Source organism: Alligator mississippiensis, chromosome 4 (assembly GCF_030867095.1).
Source record: "Alligator mississippiensis isolate rAllMis1 chromosome 4, rAllMis1, whole genome shotgun sequence".
Classification (NCBI taxonomy): Eukaryota; Metazoa; Chordata; order Crocodylia; family Alligatoridae; genus Alligator; species Alligator mississippiensis.
This window is the reverse complement of record NC_081827.1, coordinates 221,554,474-221,579,174: the sequence shown is the minus strand read 5'-3', so window position 1 is coordinate 221,579,174 and position 24,701 is coordinate 221,554,474. Positions and strand designations below refer to the sequence as shown.

Below are 24,701 nucleotides of genomic sequence, written 5' to 3'. Positions count from 1 at the left end.
AAACTGTAAACTTAAATATCACAAAACATGGAACTAATTATACCACTCCCATAATAACTTTTATATACAGAGTAACTCTATCATCCACTTCCTTCCACTCTAAATTGCAATATTTCAAGAACTCTATCATATAGAGAAGTAAAGCTGGGAGGGACCTAACTTGTTTCTGAACAGTTTGTAAAAGGACACAGAAATATTCAATGTCCTATGCTGCATGACTGCATACAGATTCAAACTTTATTAAGCACCATGGTGAAATCCAGGCCTCAGTGAAATTAATTTTGCCATTGCTGACTTCAAAAGGGCCAGAATTCTGCCCAGACATTCGTAAAAAAAACCACTGTAACTTGCATGCAGAATCTTTAAAATTTGAAGCAGTCTATCAGTGCTAATTTATTTTGAAAGGACAAGACTTCTGTAGTTTTGTTCTTGGAAAAACACTAGTGGCTACAGAATTATTAACAAGTCACACATTTGTACCAATAAAGTGTATATTCTTTATGTTTATATAAAAGCTGTTTCCCCAAATTCACACCCATCTAGCCAGGGACTGAGAGGGAGGAGGGAGGGAAAGAAATCTTAGCTCATAGATCAGATGTCTCCCAAAGATGAATCAGGACATTTTCTGCTTTTCTATAATTAAAGACATTAAAGCAGACTGGACATGCGAATTTACGTCAGCTTAAATTTACTGCACAGTAAACGGGAATAGGTCAGCATCTACATGCTCAAGCATTAAAGCGCATTAATACTGTTAATAGTCCCAAGTGAGTCCACACGCAGTGTTACTTCATAGTACAGCATCTACATGTGCATTACTGCACAGTACCTAATTGGGCGTAAATTTGATACCTGCATGATGAAGGTATCAAATTTACACGCAAATTGCCATAAGTTGCCATATTTACTGCACAGTACAGGTGTGCATGTGTAGACATGCTCATACTGCACAGTAATTTTGGTTACTGAGCAGTAAATGCGCACACGTAGACTCATCCACTGTGAATTTTAGTTCCAGAGGCTGGTTGCTTTTACTTTTTAATCTTCATCTAAAATGAGCTAAAATAAGCGATATGAGCTAGGGATGGACAGATAAACAAATTAAAATACAAAAGCAATGTGCTTAGCACCCAGGTCAGTCTTCAATATCTTTTAGACTAAGAGGTTTATCTTTTATAAATGGGGTAAAAGTCACTGTGGCTTTCTTCTCTACCATTCTCCCTTTAATTGTCTGCCTTTTTTTTTTTTTTTTTTTTTTAGCCTTTATTAGTATGTGTCAATATCCATTAGTAAGAATCTTCCATAAGAAAAGAATGAAAGGGAAATGTGGCAGAGAAGGGGGAGGAGGCAGGTACTTGGCATGGAAGCCATTTGTTTGCTTAGTTTCTGCATCAGTTAGTGCAGCTGCACAATTACAGATAAGTAGGGGTCCTGTTTATAGTCTGTGGCTGGTAACACCTGCAGAGGTTGTATGCACATTTTTCAAAACCAGAATTATTTCAACAAGGGAAAAAAAACCACAAAAGCATGGGAAAATTAACTGCCTTCATTCTGTATTGTTCTTTTTGAATTTTTAAGGTGTCCACAACTGATACTGAGTTTGGTACCAAAACTTGGATTTTTCTAAATGAAAAAGCTTCTTAAGAAGGAAGGATTTATGATAATTGGGCAGATGGCTCATTGGTCAATGCCTCATGTTTCAAATACCTAGACACAGAAACCAAAGGTTCCAATCTCAGATGTTCAGCTTGCCAACATGGATTAACTTGACTATTATGCAAGTTACTGAACAGGAGAAAATGGGTTCTAGGGAAAAAAAGGGAGCAAACTTCTTACATGAGACCTCTGGGTTTTTCGCAGAGAGTTTAACCATCCTTCAACAGTACTTATAGCAGGGACACTTGCATATAGCCAGCAGGAGGGATCCATGTCAGGGAGCCTCTATCTGGCCCACTGGGCAACATGAAGTTGGAATGCATGGGTGGGGGAAGTGGCTTGTCACAGAATCAGGGGCCTTGGGTACTGCTGGATGTTATGTTTGGCAGCAGGAGAGTGAGTGAAGGATGATACAGCCTCAGTTCCCCTCAAACAGCTTGGCCCATCATCTGTGCTGTAGCCCTAGCTTCCTGGATGCCAATCCTGCCACTGCCCCATGCAGATGCTGCCATATGCCCTGTGCTGGAGCTGAAGCTGCCACCACACCATGGAGCATGGGGTGGCAGTAGCGGCTCTGGCACAGGTCATGTGGCAGGAGCTGGAGCTGCTGCTGCATACCCTATGCTGGAGCTGGAGCAGCTGCCACATGGTCTGGGCTAGAACCACTCAAGATCCAGCCTAGAGCCTATACTGAGGCTCTCCCCACTCCCCACTCATACATTTGTCCTGGTAAACTTCACCAGAGAAGTAAATGTGTTAGCTTCTCAAGCATTTGAAGATCCTATAGGCCCAAGGTGGCCAAACTGCGGCTCTCCAGAAATTGGCCTAAGCCCTGCCCACTTCTCCTGGGACTACCAGCTCAGGTGCCCAGGGTGGGGGCTTCAGCCATGCCACTTACCCTGGGGTGTGCTCCCTGCAGGGAAAACCAGAGCAGCTCAGCACTGTGGTGGGAGGCAAGGAGGGAGGGTCACTTCTACTCTGAGTCACTCAGCCCCCTCCCCCTCCCCCTTCCTCCTTCCCCAGTCTCCTGCTCTTGAACTTCTGTGGAGAATCAGAAGTGGCTCACAAGGTGAGTAATTCTGGCCACCCCTGCTATAGGCTAAAACACCCTTATAGCACAGCATTTTTTATAAATTTAAGTCATTTTGGAAACTGGGAAATGAAATAAATGCACAACAGCTCCTAACATCTAATCTCATGCAACCTTTAGTATCTATTTATGTGCAAAAAATTCTTAATATACCGCATAATACAATGATGGAATGGATATTCAGAAGAATGTGCCTTCACAAAATATATAAAAGTATGCTGCTTCTGGGATCAGGAGTAGATTTAGGCTAGGCTTTGTTGTTCATATGTGAGTCAGGTTTAACTTGGTACCAAAGTCTTTGAGGATGTTTTCATTAGATCTTTCCATGGATTGACCTCTCCATGGAATCTTGTGAGATCAGTTATTCTTGGGAGACTTTTTGCCATGTTAGGCTGAACTCTTAGGAAATTATTAATTTCTTGCTGCATCCAAATCAGAACTGAAAAATGTATCTGTTCTAGAACCAAAAGCATAGGATTAGGTCCGTCTATGGAACATCTATTGGGAATTGCTGAAAATTCAAATAGAACTGGATGTGAGATTCTGGATTGGTTTATCTTGAAAAAAAAATTGTGATTATAGTCAGTATGTACCCATGACAAAGAGCAAAGCTTATTTTCGTTTTAATGAAATTGACTTCAAAGCCCCCTCAGTTGGAATGCAGTGTGTAAAAAAGAACATAAAACTACACTGTAGATTAGAAAATAAAGTATTGTTTTAGCAGAGAATTAGGAAGGCATTATTTTATGGCAAAACAATTGTGTTCAATTTTATTTCACACACACACACAAACACAGAAACATTTGTATATATAAAATCTGTAAGCATATAATAAGTTGAAATACTTGCATAAACACTGAAATAAATTAAAATGGTTAAAAAGAAGTGCTTTTTCATGAATTTTATAGTCAGTCTAAACATTGTCACAGGAAATGGAGACAAATAGATCAGAAAGATGAAAAAGAACCTGAATATTAAGATTAAAAATATAACTCAGGGACCTAACTAGCTACATCAAAAATTATCTTGAAACCTTCTGTTTCAAGAGGTAAATTAACAGATTGAGCAATAGAAATAAATTTATCTTAGCCTCATCAAATAACACTGTACAAATAGATAGATCTGTTGTGGGGTTTTATCCTTCTGAAAATACAGGCCATTACTAGAAATGCAGATAGGTTAAATTAACCTGTGCTAAACTCTGGTATGACCATTTCTAGAATTACTGTTTCATGTTTCTTACCTTCACCACTTTCCATGCCCTCCACAAAAATACCCCCACACTGGGGTAGAATCCAATATCGACGTCTGTAACGATCCTGACCAAACATCATTGAACGTAAAGAGTGAGAAGCTTCAAACAATTTTTTTCTGTACTGGCTTTGTTGCTGTATAGAAAAAAGGGCATTATAATTCAGTGGGGGAAAAAAATCAATTGTTACCATTTAAAACATCTCTTCAATGCTAGACAAAAACAACGGTTCATGAACCATCTGAGCATGCTGTTTTTGGGACATTCCACTCCTTTTGCTAGCCTGATTATTTTATTTAAAGAGCAAAATTGGCTTTAAATAATCAATTCAAGTATTCCTAGATTCATCTTATATGTATCAGCTTTACTTGAAGGATGAATTCTGAAGTGACATGTTCCACCTTTTACTACCAACTTTCATCGAACAACAGCCTCAGTGATTTTATTGTACAAGAAAAGCTCAAATCCTATCAATTATGCAATACAGCAAATGGCATATGAAGGGCTGAAGCTAGCCAGAGCAGTGTGAGATATTGTAGCTCCTGATGAGACTCTAATGAGATATTTCAATTGGTTCACAAAGCAATCAGTTCAGAAATATCTGCAGATAGAGCCTGTCTTCAAACATAAAGAGGTCTCTGGGAGGGGGGCAGTCTAACACAAATATCAGTTAGTTTACCCACTCCTTACTCCACTAAACTAGCACTTTTGGAAGCAGTGTATCATCCTGAATTGCCAGTTTATTGCAGCTGGCACCAGGAAAAAAGTAGCAGCAAAGCTAGGCAGGATGAATTTGCTAATAAACAGATGTAAGCTTTTTGATAAAAGCAGCAGAGTCCAAATACAGCAGAATCTTCAGCATTCTATTTTCCTTATCTACCAATCAACTTTTTTTCTTTTTATCCTACTTGATTACTTAATTCCATCAGACAGGTGGAAGGTTGGAACCTGATTAACTATAAGTAAATGCACCAGAGAAAAGCTAGGGGCTAGGGACAGAAGTTACACATAAACCAATTTAAGCGATCAGAAACTGGTTTAAGCCTGTAACAGAACATAAGTTCAGTGCACATAAACCAGTTTCAAAATGGCCAAAACTGGTTTAAGACAAACTGGCTGAATGTAGTATCAGACTTAACTGATTTGGGTCAAACCGGTTTATGCAACTTCTGTCCCAGATCCCTTCCTGATTTAAGTTAAACCAGAGTCCTCCAGCATCCCAACATGCTCTCTGAACTGGGATGCACTCCCTGCTCTGGAAAGCAGGGCTGGCCCTGTCCCTCTGCCTGAGCAGTGGTGGGGATGTGGTGAGACAGCAGCTGGCATGGTCCCATTAAGACAAAATGAGCAGGAAGGGGGTTAATTCTTCTTTCCTTCCCCCAACACAGCTGGGCTGTGTCTGTCTGTCAAGGAGTGGCAGAGACAGTGGCAGAGGCTGGCAGTCCCCAGCTGTGGGGCAGAAGGGATAGAGGCAGGGACGGATTATGACATGGTGGGGTCCTAAGCTAGCGGTTCCCAACCTTTCTATGCTGTGGCCCAGCAAACTGCGGACCAGAAGCAGCAGCAGCCCAGAAAACTGCAGACCACCACACAGAGCCCCGCAGCCGGAATTTCTGGCCAGAACGCGAGTAAAGATACTTCCACTCCCTGGGCAGGAGGGCAGATCCAAACCTTAACCATGGCTGCCACGGGTCCTGTGGGAGGAGTCGCGGCCCCTCTGCCTGGCTCCGCAGGGCCGTGGTTTGCCGGTCCGCAGTCACTTCTGGTCCGGCAGCCAACCCTTCGCAGCCCGGGGTATGGTTTAGACGCCCCTCATAACGTGAGGCCCTAAGCTGAAGCTTACTTAGCTTATGCCTAAATCTGGCAAAGGTGGAGGGAGCAATTAACCCCTCCCCTGCCCCTTTCACCTTTAACGGGGCCATGGCGAGACAGCATCTGGCCACATCCTGCCACTGGAGCAGTGAGTGGATGGGGAGGGGCAGCAACCTTTGTCAGAGTACCCAGAAGGGGGTTTAGTCCCCCCTCCCTTCCCTGTCCCACCAGCAGGGACTGCAGCCATTCTGACACGGCCCCATTAAGGCTAAGTGGGCAGGGAGGGGATTAATTCCCCCCCTCCCAGTGGGGGACTGCAGCTCGGATGGAGCAGCCCCCCGCCTCTCTGTTCCCTGCAGGGTGGGGAGGGGAGCTGTGCAGGGCTGCCCAGCCCCATAAGGGACTCTTCCCCCTGCTCCTCCCCACCCTGTGGGTGGGGAGGGGAGCTCTGTTCGATGCTGTGGGGGGGAACTCTTCCTCCCTCCTCCTCTTTCTCCACCACCATGGGGTGGGGAGGGGGACTGTGCAGCACTGCCCAGCCTGGGCACAGGAAGTGACTGTTACTGAGCCACAGCCACCAGGGATGGCCCCCCCCTGTGGCCCAGGTCAGCTTCACTAAGGCAGACATATAATGGGGCCAGGCTGGGTCGTAGGAGTGGGGCCATCTGCAGTGGTTGCACCTCACTGATGGGAAGGCTGAACCCTGTCAGTGAGCGTAGGCGGGCCTCATGAGAGCGTGCACAGGCAGTGGCTGGCCAGGCAGCAGGCTACCCAGATCGCCTTGGAGGCATTGCAGAGGCTTGTGGGTCTGCAGCAAGCCCGCGCAGCAGGCTGCTGGGTTCCAGGCCTACTGGCACCTCTGAGCCACCCCAGGTAGCCCACTGCTCGGCCAGTTGCTGCCCACATGCACCAGGCCAGGCTGCACTCACTGACAGGGCTCAGCCCCTGTCACTCAGCCACAGACACTGTGGATGGCCCTGCCCCTGCAGCTGTCTCCGCCAGGACTCAGAAGGGCTGGCCTGGGCTGTGGGTGCGGGGCCATCCCTGGCAGCTGTGGCTCAGTGACAGTCAGTCCCTGTACCCAGACTGAGCCAGGCTAGGCAGCGCCGCACAGAGCTCTCACTCCCCACCCTGTGGTGGCCGGGGGAGGAGGAGGATGGGGGAAAGTCCCCCTCCAGCACTGAACAGAGCCCCCTCCCCACTCTGTGGAGCTGCTGGGGCAGTCAGAGCTCTTCCCTCCTCCTCCTCTGCCACAGGGGTCTGGCCACACTCCCTCTTGCCCCACCCTCTGAACCCTGTAGGCCCAGGTAGGGGTTTAAACCCCTCCTCAGTCTTACTCAGGCCTAAAAGTGCCTGGCTATGCCCCTTCCCCCTTCAGCTCAGCTTCCCAGTGAAAGGGAAAGGGAGGGCTGCTCTAGCCCCCTGGGCTTCTGGCCTGAGCCACTGCAGGCATATGCCTGCATTTCCAGAATGAAAAGGGAAAGTCTATCCACTTGCAAACTGGTTCAATCTTTGCAGGTTAGATTAATTGATTGAAAGACTGAATCAATTCAGGCTTCTTGAATGTTTGTCCCTAGCCGGGGGGATGATCATTTGGAAAGAAATAAAGTTAGGAAATCAAGCAAGTACTTGGAGAATAGGAGGAAAGGTAGTATCTCAAAGAATAAGGTGCCCTTGTGAAAGAAACTCATTCCTAGACACAGACACGGGAGAAAGACAGACTTATTCTATCATTGTTACTGACATATGCTATAGGAGATAAACAATGAGATGCACAGTCAATACCAGTAACCTACAACATAAAAAACGATTATATCCCTAGCTATACCGTAGCTTAAAAATTCTTCTTTGCAAATATTGTTAACCATCAGAGTTTAAGTTCTTTCTGTAACAACTTCTTTTAACTGCAACTGAATATTTAAGTAAGTACTTTTTGTTGGGCTGTAGGATACATTTTTATTATTTATTTTTAGTATAAGAGCCAAGTTTTTAAAAATGTTAATCACCACTTTCCCAAAATCAACAAACTGCAGGCATAACAGTAAGACACCAAATTTTTAACATTTTTTTTTCTATTGAACTATATTTGTGTGGAAATTAGGGCTGTCAGTTAATCAGTTATCGTACGTGATTAATGCAAAAACAAATTAACACATTAATTTTTTTAATCGCATTAATTGCGCACATTGTTTTGACCAGCAGAGTGGACCAACTCTGGACTAGTGGGAACCTGCGAACACAGCCCCACCCCAGCCCACCCTGTGCCTGCTCCAGACTCACCTGCCCACACTGAGCAGCAGAAGATGCTACTCAGCACAGGGAAAAAATGGCCCCTCTCCCTGACCAATGCGGGGCTGTTTTTCCTGCAGCTGCCCAGAGACCTTGTCTGGGTTGCCCTGCAGTTCTTCTCTTCTGCCATCACCGCCAACTCCAGGCCACCCAGTGGGGCAGTGGTGGCACTGCAGAGGAGCCGCAGGGCAGCCTGGGCATGGACTCAGGGTGGCCGTAGCAAGAAGGCCCAGCAGCGGTGAGAGGGAGAAGCCATTTTTCCTCCACGCAGCAGCTTCTTGGCCACTGCCAATGCTCAGTGTGGTCAAGTGGAGTTTGGAGCTGCCATGGGGCAGGCCGGGTCAGGGCTGTTCAGACAGGTTCTGGTTGGTCTGCTCCAGCCAGGGCAAGTCCAGAGCAGGCATGGGACAGGATGGGGTTGGGGCAGGGACTATGTGCTGTTTGTGGTGGCAGGGAGTTAACACAGGGTGCATGGGCTCTGGGCTGTTGGGGTGGGGTGCTGACTATTGTTTAACTGTGCAATTAAAATTGTGATTAAATTGCAGCTATTTTTTAATCTTAAAATTAATTGTAATTCATTTTTTTAATAATTTTCCAGCCCTAGTGGAAATATCAACAGCAGTTCTGCAGGTCTCCTTTGAGTCTAAAACCTTACTATACCAGATCTTCAACCTCAGTTTAAATTCCCAATGTTCTAAGTGACCCAGCCACTTAGGACAAACACCAGTACCAGTTGGTTAAATGTTTGCCCTCGTGCCCTTTATCTGAATGTGGATCACCAAGGCAACTATTTACATTCTAGTTCACAGCACTGAATGAGCAAATTTCTTTAAAAATAATAAAGCTAAAATTGATGGAAATCTCTCACCTTAGTCAGTTTTTCAATCTGTTTCTCTAGCTCTTCAACACTTGCTGTTTGGTCCCCATCATCCTACAACCAAGAAATACATTATGATAGTATATTTCAGGACATCAGGCTTGTGTAACTTACCACTTATACAGTAGAATGATTTGTGTAATGAAAGTAGTATCAAACCTGTGAGGCAAATTCTACCCTAGGCCACATGGATGCAACTCCAATGGACTAAGTGTGTGCATCAATCTGAGGGCAGAAGATAGAAATCTACAGGAAGTATGCTTGGCTACATGAAATATAACAGAAGAATAATTCTTTACTTCCTTTAATGCATAATGAAGTCAGAGGCCTATGAGCATTTTTGTGTTCTGAGCATCAGCCATCATTTTTGCAACCTCTCTAAACTAGTACCCAGGCTGGTGCCTCACCTGCCTACTCTTAGTTATGCTACTGAATAAAGTAGCCATGAAGTCCCACACATATGCACGCAGGGAGAGTGGCTGGCCAACTGACTTTGTTGAAAATGCCCTTTTACTGGAACAAGTAATTCAATTTTCAGGTTAATACTTAAAACTATGTAATGTAGTCATTTAGATTTGAAAAAGTTTGGTGTTCTTTTAAAGTTCATTTTTAAATATTTTACCCCCATTAAATAATGGAGTCTGTCAGATTCTGATTGATTAGTCTTTGGAAAATGAGAGCTTGACTCGTGTCTACAGTCACAAGAAACTGCAAAGTCACTTTAAATGATAAATCTGGTATGAGAAATACCAGTTCTCCTCTTATTGATTCTTAAAGAGCATTTCTAGGATTAAAATTTATAGCTTTCTGATTCTGCTTGATGAAATTACAGCTAAATATAAGGATAATTTCCAGAATGAGATTTCTAATTTAGTTCCATGAGCCCCTCTGAGAACTATAGTAAAGTTTCAAAAGAGGGCTATCAGATTCCAGGGAGGTCTTAATTACTCCTTGCCCCAAAGTAGAAAACAGTAGTCTCTGTCATGCAATTCTCTGTGTGAAACTATGTACATATACACAACTAATTAAAAAGCAAAACTGAAATCGCAGGTGAATTCAGGAGTTTATATAATGGTGCCTCAATAACTATGCCAAGGAGGTTGTGGGGAAGTGGGCATTCTGCACAGAAATGTTTTCACTAATCTGTAAAATAATTGTTTCCCCCTTGTGTGAAGTTCTGTTTGTACTTCTTGGCTCAACAAAGGCATTCCAGGAGGCAGCATTCGGAAACACCAGATATACCCTGGTCTGCAGTGGAATGTGTTATCCCAGAAAGGGACAGCACGCAGATCTTTACCAAACTAGGAAGTAATAAGCTTTTTCCACAAAAGATTAAAAAAAAAAAAGTTTTTTTTAAATTCTATTTTCAGGATTAGATTTTTTAAAGGTTCATTCTTTTTGCTTATGGAGCCACTAATGTACAAAAATTTTTAGATAGTATATCTTCAATTCAAGGGCAGGATGATTAAATCCCAATTCTATGCAAATAAAATCCAGAAATGTAGCAAGGAGGCCTGTTCTCAAAACTAAAGTTTAGTTTCTGTTTAAAAAGTTTAGTTTGCATATAAAGCATTAACCACCCCCAAAAAACCCCTGCAAAGTACTGTAGGTGAAGGAATATTTCCACTTTTAGTTTGGTAAACTGACACAAAGAAATGAAGTGATTTGTTGGAGGCCAAACAGCAAGTTAGTGTAAAAGCCAGTACTAGATTTTAATATTTCTTGCATCTTTTCCCTGGCTTTATCCATTAGACCAGGGGTAAGTAGTCCTTGGCACGGATGCCAGAGCATGGCACACACAGGCATGTTGCTTGACATGCATGCCTTGGGATAGACAGCGGGGAAGAAGCCAAGGCTATGATGCCACAATAAGGACCAGGTCCCTCGCAACTCTCCTGCTGTCTGCCCCTGGCACACCAACGTCTTACAAGTTGAGATTGTGGGTGTTTTTGGCACTCTGCCCAAAAATGTTGGCAACCCCTGCATTAGACCATGTTGTTGGACTTGTGTGGCTTAAGAGAGTCTGTGGGATTCCTATAAAAGGTTATTTGACTGTAACAAAGGTAGCTCAGTTTAATAAGCCAATAAAAAGTTTTAATGACCCGCTTTCTCCTTTATTAAAATTTAAGGGAAGGCAATCAAGTAGACAGAGTAAAATAGGAAAAGACCCTTCTTTTATTCGCACCAGCCTGGAGAATTTGTGAAGACTTAAGTTCTACTGTCACACCTTACACCTCAATTTTACAGTAGCTATTATTTCCTATTCATGTTAATTCTATTATTAAGTTAAAATTATCCTGCTAATTAACACAACTTTTTCACTCTCCACTTTGTGAAAGCTACTATCTTATTTATTGGCTAAAAACCTTTGGCTTTCTAGGTCTAATATAATCTTTTTTCCTCCTAGAAGAGTGTACATCAGACAGTAGGAAGGGAGTCTTGTGAGAATTGGGAAAATAATGACTAAGCCAAAGCAAATGAACAAAAAAAGGCAAGGATACCTGTCTACTTTAGCTAAAGAATAAAGAAAAATAGTGCCTGGCGGGCAAACTTAAAAAAAGAAAAGAAAAGGAAGTGGCACATTCATTTCTCACATAACATTAGCAGTTAGGTGTACAAACATGATTCACAATATAAACCCAGAGATTTCAAATAGAAATCCATAGTATTAAAAGCATTCTGAGCTGTTATGGTCTTTCTTATAGTTCTTTGCAACAGAAAAATTGTTCTATTATTTTTCTGTCGTCAAAAAATGAGTGAAAACTAAGCTGGTATTTTCTGATAGGTGCATCACATCTAAAAAGGTTGAGAACAACTAGTTTAAACTTAAAGGAATCTGAAAGTTATCTGATAAATTATATCCACCTCATCTTCACAGACTTCAGCCTTCTTTCCCTTTTTTTCATCTTTATCCTCTTCATCCTCCTCATCCTCATCTGCTTGATCATCACTGTCATCATCGTCGTCATCATCATAATCACTGTCTCCTCCCTTCCGTCTCCGTTTGCGGCCTGGCGTGGGTGTTTCCAATGAATGCTGTTCTTCTCCTATATCACCTCCTACTACAGCATCTCTTTTGCCAGTTTTCTTAGCATGAATGATTCTAAGCCTTTAAACATGATAAGCAAATGAAAGTATTGACTGTTGTTACAGGTTACACATATTCTTATCTGTATCATTGCAACATACACTGCTCATTTAGGTCTCAAATTTCCTTCTGTCTTGCAGCAATCTTCTGTTGTCTCATTGTTTATTGCCACTGACTAACACATGAAAAATTCAGGCTATAGAGAATTTCATATAGTATTCTGGCCTTTTAAAACATCTTCAGTTCTGCCTGCAAGGTGAATTTTATTGAACAACACTGAACTCCTGTATAAAAGACACGCAGGACAAGAGTAATTTTAAACAGCCAGTCCTATAAGCTAGAGAGCAAGACTCCGCTTCAGTTTCTCTCCTCTTGTAAGTTCTCCTTTATTTTATACACGTTTTTGAAGAGCCCACTCAGAAACATGCGTCTGGGAGAACTGAGAGCTGCTACAACGAAACAGACAAAGAAAATAGCTTTACAAGTACTAATGTTAACACTGATAGGGTGATGATAAACTTGACCTTTGATTCTGTAATTTAAAGTAAGAACCTACCTAAGAGTATTTATTCTACTTTTTAGATTAGTCATTGTGCTGAAGTTAATCTTTTCACATTCTAGGCACAACTTTCTCTCTCTCTGAGGACTGTTAACTGGCTAAACAAGGGGTGCTCAACCTCCAGACCGTGGGCCAAATGCAGCTTGAAGAGCCATTGGATCTAGCCTGTGGGGCACCCCACAAGCCAAGAAATTTGGTGGCAGGGGAGCAGTGACCACTAACATGGCCACACTCCCTCCTGCAAAATATCCAAACCCCAAGCCCCATGTACCTGGTCCAAGCCAGGCTTTGCCCCCTTCCCCCTGTGAGGCCAGGTGAGGCTGAGCCACACCACCTTTCCCCCTACAAAAGAAAACAGTAGTCTCTGGGGCCAAACCAAACCCCCTTTCCCCCATGCCCCTTCCTCCCCCTGCAGGGCTGGGCCACACCTTTTCCCCGCCATGAGGCTGGGCCATGCCTCCTTCTCCCCTGTGGGGCCAGGTCGGGGTGGGCCCCTCCCCATTTTTCTCCACGGGGCTGGGGTGGAGCTGGCCATGCCCCCTAACCTCCACAGAGCCATGTCCCCTTCACCTCCCTGGCTGGATCACACTGCTACCCACCCCCACTTCTGGGCCAAGTAAAGCCCCCCCCCCCCCCCCCCCATGGGGCTAGGCTGCCCCCCTTCACATGGCTGGATGGTGCCCACTGCACAGCCCCAGATGCTGGATCTGAACCAGCATCCAGCCTGCAGTCAGATTAGGCACTGCCTATCTGGCCCATCAGGGAAAAAGGTTGAGCACCATAGGACATAAAGCAGTCTTTGTTTTAATTCTGTTAAATAAAATGGAAACTTACATACCAGTAACTATGGTTGCTGTAGACTTTCCTCTTCTACTAAAAGTCTACAAAACAAGATTCCACACAGCAAATGTTATGATTCCATTTACCAGGAAGCTAGCAGGGAAACACATTGAATCACAGGAGGTATACACAGCCAGGCTCAACCAGTCATTTTAAAAGCAGAAAGCACATAATTGGTTTAGAGGAGATATATAAATGTGTGTAGAAAGGCAAAGATTTTGTAAGAGATGAAGGGAAGGAAGTAGGATGGGAAAAGTGGAGTACGACAAACAATTACCATTTTGTAATTTTTCCTTGTTGTACTTCCCCTCTTCTCCCATCCTACAAAACAATATTCCATACAGCAAGTGGCTATGATGAGCACTGTTAAAGTAGGTGGCTTCTTAACAGTAGCCTTGAGAACACTGTGACAAAAATATCAGCCCTTTAAAATGCTGATGGACCTAGCCAGTACTGTATGATAAGACTGAAGTGAGGACTGCATAGTCATCCTATGCAGAACAGATTGTTCGTCATTGCCTCAGCAGTCACTGTCCAAGTGATGATAACTACTTTAGAAGATTGTTAGTGAGTATTCAAAGAGGGCTTTTGCTTGCCTGCTGGAAGGACATACTTAAATGTTAATCCACTTGAGAGTTAGGAAGGTCTTAAACTTTTGTTCTGATCATGAAAACTAACATGCTTTTCAAACTTTCTAAAAGACTTAAAAATTTTCAAAGGACTAAGTCCCAGTTTAAAAAATGGCTTGGGCAATTAAGAGCTTAAGTATCACTGAACATCTATGCAACTAAAAGCAAGCCTAAGTCACTTGAAAAATGGGACTTCTAAGTCATGTAAGGACTTTAGGAAATGTTACCCTTTTCTGGGATAAATAAAATTTGAGAGCCTTTATCAGCTATGTTGGAAAGCAAAGCCATAAGTTTAACATTACATGTTAATCATCCTAAACAGAGTAAGGAATAAGTAGCCCAAGTTAAACTAAAAAAAACTGTCCAAAAAAAGATAAGCAGTAAGGAAATTTAATAAACAGCAAAGATAACTTTCCTATGTACTTAGGAAAAAAAAGAAGAGGAGAGCACATAAAATGCCACTTTTTAAAATCAAATTAAAAGGCTACATTTGCAGAAAGCAAAAAAAGAATATAAAATAATAATAATAATAATAAAAAAATTACTACTCTGATACCCAACAAATAAAGCCTGCCTAATATTTAAAATGAGAAGAAATGAATCAAAGATGCTCTCTTTCACAGGATCACAGACATCAAGAATGAGAATCTATATTTAAAAAAATCTTATAAGCCCCCCCAAAAATGCAATGAATAATTTGTTAAGTGGAAGGTACCAGTGAGAACTGTTTCTAAAAGCACCCATTAAAAATGTTTCCATCTGAATGCATGGCCCTTGCTTGGAAAGCTGTATTGCTCATCCTCCTCCCTTTCAGATATATACAGAAGACAGTATATGACAAGAAAGACATCCTGAATATTTTGATGCGTTGACCCTAAGGAAAGGTTTGATACCCAGAAATGAAGGATATGTGGACAAATAGGTAGGTACCTACTTATACTGCAGACAGGGCTTGAATCCTGTCTGAGCTGACCTTTTGTAATATTCATAGAATCAGAGGATGAAAATAAATAAGTATTTTCGGCTTTAATTTTCAGACATGATTTGTCCTTTTGCATCCCCAAATCCAGACACCTTATAAAGTGCTCCAATATTTAGAAGTGCTGAGACATCCCCTGAAAGTCATGGAGAGCAAGCAAACTAATAAACTGAACTGTGGGCTGCCCACAGCAACAGAAAATGTGAAGCTATGTCCCTTGTTTGAGACCCTGCCCTTGGGAAGTACCTCACTGTGTTGTTCAGAAGCTTGAACTCACTGGTTTTGCAGGGGAGCAAAATGCTCAGTGCATCTTTTTAACCATGGATATGAACTACAGAAGAGCTGTATAACAACTGATCTTTTCTGCTAAGACAAAAGACTCTCTCCTGAATAAAGGAGACAGTGGGCCTTAGTTATAATTTTTCTATTGATAACAAAATGGCTTAACTCAGGGGTCAGCAACTTACTGCCTGCGGGCAAGATCTGGCCCATGGAGCCATTTGATTCAGCCTGCAGACACAGGGTTTCAAAAGAAGTTGCTTTCCTGTGCCTCAGTGGAGAAAAGCAATGGTGGCATTTGGATCTTAGTGCAGGCGCACTCTCCTGCCTCTGACCCAAACTAGATTAATCCAGCCCACAGCCTTAAAAAGTTGCTGACCACTGGCCTAACTGGTGAACTTATGATGGTCATTTCCAGTCAAAAGCTGATGGCTATTTGTATTTAACAGTCATTTAGAAATAATCAGAAGTGACTTGTCACTGGTAAGTATATCAACGTAGACATTTTTGTATCAGAGACAAGCAGCAGTGTATCAAGCCCAGGATTCTGCCTTGGACAGTAACTAGCATATATCCTTCCAAGGAAGATGCAAGAAACTTTGAAATAAGCAAATAAGGAACAGTCTGCCCATATGCCCTAACGAATGAGGGAGGGCATATATTCCTTCTACTGTGTTTTTAGGGGATTTGGCAGGGGGGGGGGGGGTAGCGGGTATTTGTTTATAGTTCATCTCACTAATGTAACTTTGAATGTTTTCATTATCAATGTAAAAATCCAATTAAGGAAATCTAATTAAGGAAGCCAGTATCATGGCTGATGTGAATATAAGTGGAATGGAGGAACATTATGCTGCCTTAGGGGAAACCCACCTTTGAAAGGACTAGAAGGCAGCTCATCATTTCTCATCTACCAAAGAAGTCAGTAAGCAGGTTGTGAAACAGAATGACCATAGTGGTAGGGAAGTCTATCCTTGGAAATACAGAGGATAAGAGAAGTAAATGAGAACGGAAGCAAGTTCCCCGTACAATATCCCTGTAGCTGCTACTAAAACAGCATTCAGGCCCCAAGATGCTCTCCTTTGGGCTCTATCACTTGGCTACAAGACCGAGTCTGTCAATAGACTGTGTGTTATCAGCTTGACCAATATGCTGAAAGATTGGAACGCTTCAAAATTAGGCTGCATTTGAAAATTGGGCAGGAAAAGCAGTGTGGGGCAGGAAGAGGCAAATTCACTGTTAAGAGGCAGACAGACTATAATGCTGACTGTACAGCCTTCTCTCAGGGTCCCTGATAGTCTTTAAGATGCTACAGAAAGATACCAAACAGATACAGTAAAGAAGGGAGGGTTATTTCAGGCTGATCAATGTAAGTTCTTTAAAGTACTTCTGCTACATGGGAGTGAGTGCAGCAGAAAAAAAAAGGAAATCCCAAAGAAAATGAGCCAAGAAGAGAGATGATTTAAGTTCAGTAGCCCTACAGAAGTCTTTCCTGAACATACAAAGCACTTCAAATCACTCTCATGATACTTACATTTGAATGGTGGGGGCAGGAGTAGCTAGAAGTCATCATACACACATGAGAAGAAAGGAAGAAGATTTACTGAAGAGAAGTAAGCACAGGAAGGAATAAGGACTTGGTTTCTTCAAAGCCCTGTGCTTGATATTTGGCAGTGAGGTAGGGAAGAAAAGGGAGGACTAAGTCCCCGAGTCTTGTACTTACAGTTTGATGGAGGGAGAGAAAGAAGATTGAGCAGACCTTGAGGAGATAAAGATAACTAAGAGTTCAACCCCATTATAGGATAGCTGGGCTACCTCAGAGTTCAGCAACACTATTTTACCTACATCCCACAGAGGCACTGGCCTGCTGGAGCCCATGGGATAAAGAGGTAATGATCTGAGTTTCCCCAAAAGATAAAATGTATTATCCCTTGTTGGACTGAGAATCTGAAATATGAGTAGAGATCCACAGTATATTTTCCCCCTGCAATTTCTTTTTATGAGTCTTTTTCCTCTACCTCCCTCTTGCTCTTCTTCTTTACTTCTTCCTTCTTCCTTCTGAGATACATTAAAGGGAAAAAAGGGAAAAATAGAATTAGAAACATAGGTATCTAAAGCAAGGACTAAGAAAGGATTTAAATGCTTCCTGGATAGGAGGCAGAGGTGACTGAGGGAAAGGGCCTGGAGCCTGGTTATGTATACCTCCTGTGATTCACAGTCTTTATGCCCTTTAGCTTCCTGGTAAATGGAGCCTTTGCACTTGCTGTATGGAATTTCATTTTGTAGGATGGGAAAACAACAGATATAAAATGATGACCCTTAAAAACTTGCCAATTTTCCCCGAGGCAAACAGATAAGAATACCTCTGGTATTTGCATTTTTCTTATACTTTCTATAGCAAACATTAACATTGTATTGCAAATACTGAGGTAGCATATATAATCTAGTTATCAAAGTAATTGGCAATTTTTAAAGGTGACCACTGTGACAATCATGTCCTTTATTAGCACATTTCAAAATGAAAATTAAGAAGTTTGGTATGTCCAATCAGGCTCTACCAATGTCAATAACAATTTGACAGCTCCAATAACCTTCAAGTAAGAAATTATTTTACTTCTTTCAAAGAATGCAAAATGGACTTGACTTTCCTCCAATTTTGAAGCATACCAACCCCCTTTGAATCTCATGCATCTTTAATGGATTGTAAAAACTGGCCTTGGGCCATTCTAAATTCATATCCTATCTTAATTAAGTACTGCAGTTATGGATTTTTTTAACACATAATTGAGTCAGCTGATTTTTGTCTTTGGAACAAAACTGCTATATAGTAAAACATTTAAATTAATGAAAAAAAAGCAACTTAGTAATATTTAAGAAATTGTAACTTACTTCCGCAGCTTGCCTTCAACCATCCATTTATCTCTCCTTAAATTTGACATATAATCAATGTTTTTATCAATTTCACTGTCAAAGACAAAAACCCCAGTTTTAAGTAATTCAAGAAGTAATGCCAACTGTGAATGTATGTATGTTTGTCTCTTAGACATACACACTATATATACAGATGAGATACAGTACACCCCCAAAATCAAAATTAAAAGAACATTAAGGTTGCAAAATCTAGCAGTTAAAAGTTACAAACAAAACACCAAAATTAAGGTTTGCCTGCAAAACTTTAATTAAGCCCCTTGTGGAGTTTTTGTATTACACAATTACATACCAAGTTTTCCATTGGATCTCTCCTTCATTCACCAAGTCCAGTATTTCTCTATATATTCCTCATTTAATGTGTGGTCTCAAGCCTTATTTACTACACATCATTTCATTGCATATAACATTTATTTTATTCATGCTCATTTCTATCATGCTTTCACAATGTTATCTGAGTGATTCATGAGATTCAATGAGTTTATATTCACCACACCCTCTTAGAACAGGCGGTCATATCTGTATTTTACACACTGGGAACTGAGACAGAGATTAAGGGTGGTTATCAAAAACATCCACTAATTTTTGGTGCCCTACTTGAGGCTCCCGTTTTCTACAGTGCTTAGCCTTCTGTAACATTAATATGCTGAAATCACAGCTCCAATCAAATTTGTTTCAGTCTTGAATGATGAGCACTTCTACAAATCTGCCCTTAGTGTTTCATGTACTGACATCCAGAAAATATGCAACACAGCAGTTAGTGGTAAACCAAGACACATTTTGGCTTAAGTGACTTATCCAGCAACACAACAGAACTCTGTGGCAGAGGCAGTCCATTTCTTCAAACAAGACATTTAGTCACCTTAAACATGAAACCATCCTTTCTGTTCCTGAACTATTACAATGGTAAACAGCCTTTCCAGCTCAGCTGTTAGCCTAAATGTTATGCAGGGTGAGAGTACTTTCTAAAGGGCTCCTCTATACATGTAGGTAAGACTGGGCAGGAGGCAAGACTGGGATCGCACATTAGATCCCATTGCATCTTATCACCAGGGCAGCAGGAACCTGGGATCAAAATCCTGGGCTCTCCCTGCACCAGAGTCCTGCAGCTGATGGGGCTTACAGCAGGGGCAGCATTCCCTAAATTGGCCCCACTGTGAGCTTTGTTGGCTGCAGAGCTCCCAGCAGGGGCTGAGGGAAGAACACTGCCACTGCTGAGCCTCATGAGGTGTGGGGCTCGCAGTGGCGAGAGCACTGACACCACTGTGAACCCTACAGCCCATGACCCTTCCCCAGTGCAAGCCCGGCAGTGAATGAAGCTTGCAGTGATGACAGCATTCTCCCCGCTGCAAGCCCCACAGTTGACGAGGCTCAATAGTGGGGGCAGCACCGGGAACACTGCCACCACTGCCAGCCTTGTCAGCTGTGGGACTGGCAGTGGATAGTACACCCCTGTAGCTGACAGCCATTCAATTGATGGGGCTCCCAGCCACAGGGGAACACTGGGCCACGTGTTTAATTAATGGTGCCATAGCAACAAGCTACAAAGTTATTACTTTTTTTTTTGTAGAATAACTTTGTAGCTTATTGCTTGTTTCATGGCATTATTTGGTTGAACACGTAACTGGGTCACAACTTAAAGTGCGACTACCTGGATAATCACACCTTAATTGTAATGTAGAGGGGGCCTAACAAAGTTAAAAGAAAAACAAAAAAAACCCGAAACAGGATACTGAAGACAACTTGATGTTCAATCTTTCTGAGTTACACGTAAAAGACATTTCTTTATAATCAACTTTCTCTTGTAGCTCAAAAACAGCTACAGACATTCTGGCCAATGCTTTGAAAAGAATAGCATCTTGGAGCCCAAATCAGTTTTGGAAAATTTCAAATTCTGCAAGGTAATTAATTATACAGCAAAAGTTATGTTTTAAAAAGGATGTTAATGCAGATATTAGCTTATGGCTTTTGATAAAATAAGTGTTACCAAGTCCCTGCTTAACAAAATATGATGCATACAAAATGGTACAAAATGCATTAGATCATATTTGTATGCATAAAGTGTTAGAATAATCTTACCTTACAACACTTTTGCTGCATGCTAACTCATTAACAAGGAAAGCAAGCACTGATGCTTTCTGAGCTGGAGTATGTGCTTGAAAAGCTTTGGTCTTTAGGCTTTCTGTAAGTTCAGTTTGCCCGCAATGAGCTTCCATAAATATCTGCAGAATCTCAGAAACATTATCTCGATTGATACCAACATTCAGCAAATGTTCCCCAAGAATAGTTTTGGCCTAAAAATAAAAAGTATATAAAAAAAACAACAGAATTACAGCGATATGTTATTTTTGGGTTGTTTTTTTTTTTAATTTTGGGACTCCAGACAGGGAAGAAAAAATAAAGCTTAGATTATTATTGATTTGAAGCAGCACAATACATCAAAATTCATCCACCCATTGAGTGTTTCTAAAACTGATGTAATGCTTTTGTTAATGAAATAAGTGAAATCAGCCAAATGTGACAACTGGTGTTTTTCCAGACTTGATAGATACTGGCTACTAAAAGTCTTAACATGTAAAAAGGGCTCAAAGAGAAGGTTATGTCAGAGAAAGAGTACAAAAGAGAATCATGACAAGCAAAATTTGATAACATGAATAAAGTGAAATAAACCTATTTTGGAAGGAGAAACAAAAGCTGTTAAGAAGCTGAGTGTGAGGATCAAAGTAAAGGGAGAAGAAAAAGATTCATAGATGTTAGGGTTGGAAGGATATATATATATATATATATATATATATATATTTCCCATAAAGGTGATGACATCATGGAGAAGATGCATCTGGAGAAAGAAATGAAACGGCCAAAGACAGATCTGGACAAGAGTGGGAAGAGGATACCAGCAGAGGCTGAGAGGAAGGGAAAAAAAGAAATGCTTAAAGTAACACTGAAAGTGTGATCAACAAAACATAAGACCAGAAAAGAGTTTACAGGAATCCAAGGAAGAGAAGTTTTAAGGAGGAACAGGTAATTTTAATGGTGATGTATTAATTCACGTTATTTCTTTACTACTGTACGGGTATTTATGAGTTCATTTTACCTTGTATCCCGTCACTACTCCAGGATCACAAACAGCAGCTGAGACAAGTCTTACAAGTAAGTCTTGTACTTCTCCCATACTGTCCCCTATGTTTAACAAACCCTCTTGAAGAACACTCAAAGAAGGGACATCCATATTCACATCAAAGCCAAGAACTTTGCCAAAGTTACGCAAGAACTGCACCACCATGAGACAGTCTGAAAATGTGCTTCCACACAGAACGAGGCCGGGAATGCGATGCAACTCTGGCAAAGGCTGAAAAATCAAAGTAAATGAATGAGAGGTTCAGCAGTAATCTTCCAAAACTAGCTTTACTTACAACAGTTAATATTGATATAAACTAGAGAGGACTAGACTGCACTGTGACAGTATTCCACTGTTTTCATACATTGTAGGGAGCAACAGTTTAATCAAAAGCAACTTTTTTGGAACAGGTGAGGTTTGCAGAGTCTACTTTGAGCTGAAACACTATAAAAGTGGGAGAAAGTACTAGGACATGGGGGAGGGGGTGAGTAGCTTTCTGGTAGAGAGGCAGGATCCAAGACAGACAGGTGCTGAGGGAATTATAAGAACCCACAGATTTGGGAGAAGAACAATATTGGGGAAATTAGCCTCAGGAGAAGCCATGTCTATGGAAAAGTCCCTGGCTAGGGGTCATGCACTGAGAGGCTGCAATGCTGTAACTAACAAACATGCAGACTACTGCAATGTTTTCAAGCCACCATACATGTTCAGCATTTAGGGCCCCTCAAAAACAGTTTCCTAAGATAACTAAAAAAGCATTGCTTCAGTATTTGCAGAATTCCCAAATTATTCCTTAAACTAAGTATATAGCTAGTACCATATATATGGTCTCTAATTACCTGAGGTAAAATTGAAATGTTTTTCAGGGTGACTGCAGTTGAAATAATTAATTATTGTCAGTGACAGAAAAGACAGACAAGAGAAACAGCCTTAAAAGGGGCAAGAAAATAAAAAGTAAAATTACATTATTATGATTACCTTCTGGTCTGCTAAGCACATATCTTCATTAGGCTTCTTTAGCTCCTTAGCCATTTCTAATTCCAATCTTCGCTGCTCCAGTTTACGCTCTTTATTTAATCTTTTTTCATCACGTTTCTCTTGCTTTAACCGCTCTTTCTCCTTAAATAGAACAGAAGGATAGAAAATTAAACCCACATATTATACTTACAATAGAACAATTTAAGAATTTGAAAAGCACTAGTTACATAATCTTAATAATCACCACAGCAATTAAAGTACTTGGATTAGAGGAAAGGGGAGGGGGAAAGCCACTCTTTTCAGTAGCACAAACAGAAAGAAATCAGCCTGTTTTTAAGCAGACTTGAGATTCATGGGAGAAATTTTTACTGCTTTCCACACAGAAATGGATATTTAATGGCATTTTCCATGCTCAAAATAGTACCCTAAGCAGACTGTGATCCACATTAGTGCAATCTTTCTGAAAGGGGTACCAAAGCTTAACTAAAACTCGATAATTTTTGCTTCAGCATATTATGTGCAAAAGATTCTATGTGGTATGAATGTCTGGTAAGTGGCTACCCACAATATGAGGCTACCAAGTAGAAAGCCTGGATATATGTATGCATTACCCAAACACATATCTGCCCCAAAGAGGATTACTGTAGAACACGAAAGTCCAGAACTTTATGTCATTCTTGCATCTTCCCTGAAGAATCTGTAGTTTCTAATACTCCCACAGCAGGGCAAGCTATATGATCCAATATAAATCTGACTGCAGATATGCTAGTCAGCAACAGTGGTATTGTTTACAGAAATGTCAAAAAAAACTATAGTTCAAATCACACAGCATGAGCTATATATTTTAGTAGGCAACAACAAATGCACCCTATTGTTTCACTGTTGCTGAATACCCCCAAAATGCTGTCCCAACAGTGCCAGTGGAATATGCTGCCATTCCTTTAAACATCATACACCCAGAGACACTTTCCTAAGCTTTCTTTTCTTTGGAGAACATAGGGAAAACCTGACACCAGTCAAACTTGGCAGTATCCATTACTCTTAGCTATTCAGAAAAGCATGACACACACAATGGAAGGAGGATAGTGAAAAGTTACATGTAGAAAAGCACCTCATACTGTGTTTAACTTACTCATATGGATCACAAACATGAAGCAATTTCATTAGTTAAAATAGGCCAAAACCTTACATAATCACTGAGACAAACCAGTAACTTCTTTAGATGTTAATAGTTATTTTTAAGAATGTCTATGAAAACATCTAGTGATATGAAGAAGCAGTAAGACCTATTGCCTAAGCTAATCACTACTCATATTCATACAGTTTAATATTGAGTCCAGCTTCAAATAAATTGCTTAATTTTAAGGTGCCATATTTTTCTCCAGCATCTGTCTTGAGCTGCATTCATTTTAAAAACCAATGGATTCCGAAATTTTAAAAAGACTATGCTATGTCAAACTAAAGCACTCAAGCAGTACTTGATAAGGAAAGGATATATAATGAGACCATGAATATGAATGCTCTGGCCTGCAACAACATATTTTAAAACTAATGTCCTTGCCCCTCTTTTCTTTTAATTTCTATTTAAAATGACTATTTTTATAATAAAACCAGGTCACTGTATTCAGCTTTAGCACTAAAAGATTATTTTTGTGTTTTAAATCACAGAGCTTCTGGCCTTGTTTCCTATGCGCTGAAGCATGCAAAAATCTCACAACTGAATATTCATTTGTGCATATTATTTATATATAGATTATATAAATTTATTTTATATATATATATAAATACACACACACACACACACACACACACACACACACACACACACACACACACATATATAATCTAGAGACAGACAGACAGGACACACCTTGAAAAGGAAAAGCCTGTCAAGCATTTTTTTTCCTCTCTTGCTCCTCAAACACTTTATGAATTTATGTCACCTAGCATTGTATAACTACATCATATCACGTAACTATTGGTATGGGGTCTTCTCCTCCTGACCTTTCCTGTTCCCTCCCCTCCCTCATCCTGTTTCTAGCAGTTCTGCCGCCACAATCAACCCATGTACCACAGTCATTCATACAAATCCTTACTGTTCCTTTTGCTGACACTGGCATTGCCTGTTCTGCACACACGATTAATTACATAGCTCTGTACAATAAATACAGAATTTAAAATACTTAATCAGAAAATATATATAGGCTTTGGAACCATCTATGACTCCTCTATTACCAATATCAATTATCTCTGCATCACAAAAGAACAAGTAAATACATCTTCAAAAGCCTAACGTTAAAAATGTTAGGGTTGCATAATATGTACTACAC

At 41.1% G+C, this 24,701-nt stretch overlaps 1 protein-coding gene across 20 annotated transcripts in view; it reads right to left on the bottom strand.

The window, feature by feature from the left end:
• The window catches only part of BAZ2B (bromodomain adjacent to zinc finger domain 2B), a 288,601-nt gene that overhangs the window by 23,179 nt on the left and 240,721 nt on the right, over positions 1-24,701 (bottom strand). For all 20 annotated transcript variants that reach the window (XM_019480273.2, XM_014599410.3, XM_019480279.2 and 17 more), the window contains 7 exons: positions 22,372-22,512; positions 21,370-21,624; positions 20,355-20,569; positions 18,237-18,311; positions 11,842-12,085; positions 8,968-9,030; positions 3,990-4,134 (listed from right to left, as the gene is read on the bottom strand). In XM_019480273.2, the coding sequence (XP_019335818.1) occupies positions 3,990-4,134; positions 8,968-9,030; positions 11,842-12,085; positions 18,237-18,311; positions 20,355-20,569; positions 21,370-21,624; positions 22,372-22,512 (1,138 nt within the window). The remainder of the gene's footprint in view (positions 1-3,989; positions 4,135-8,967; positions 9,031-11,841; positions 12,086-18,236; positions 18,312-20,354; positions 20,570-21,369; positions 21,625-22,371; positions 22,513-24,701) is intronic.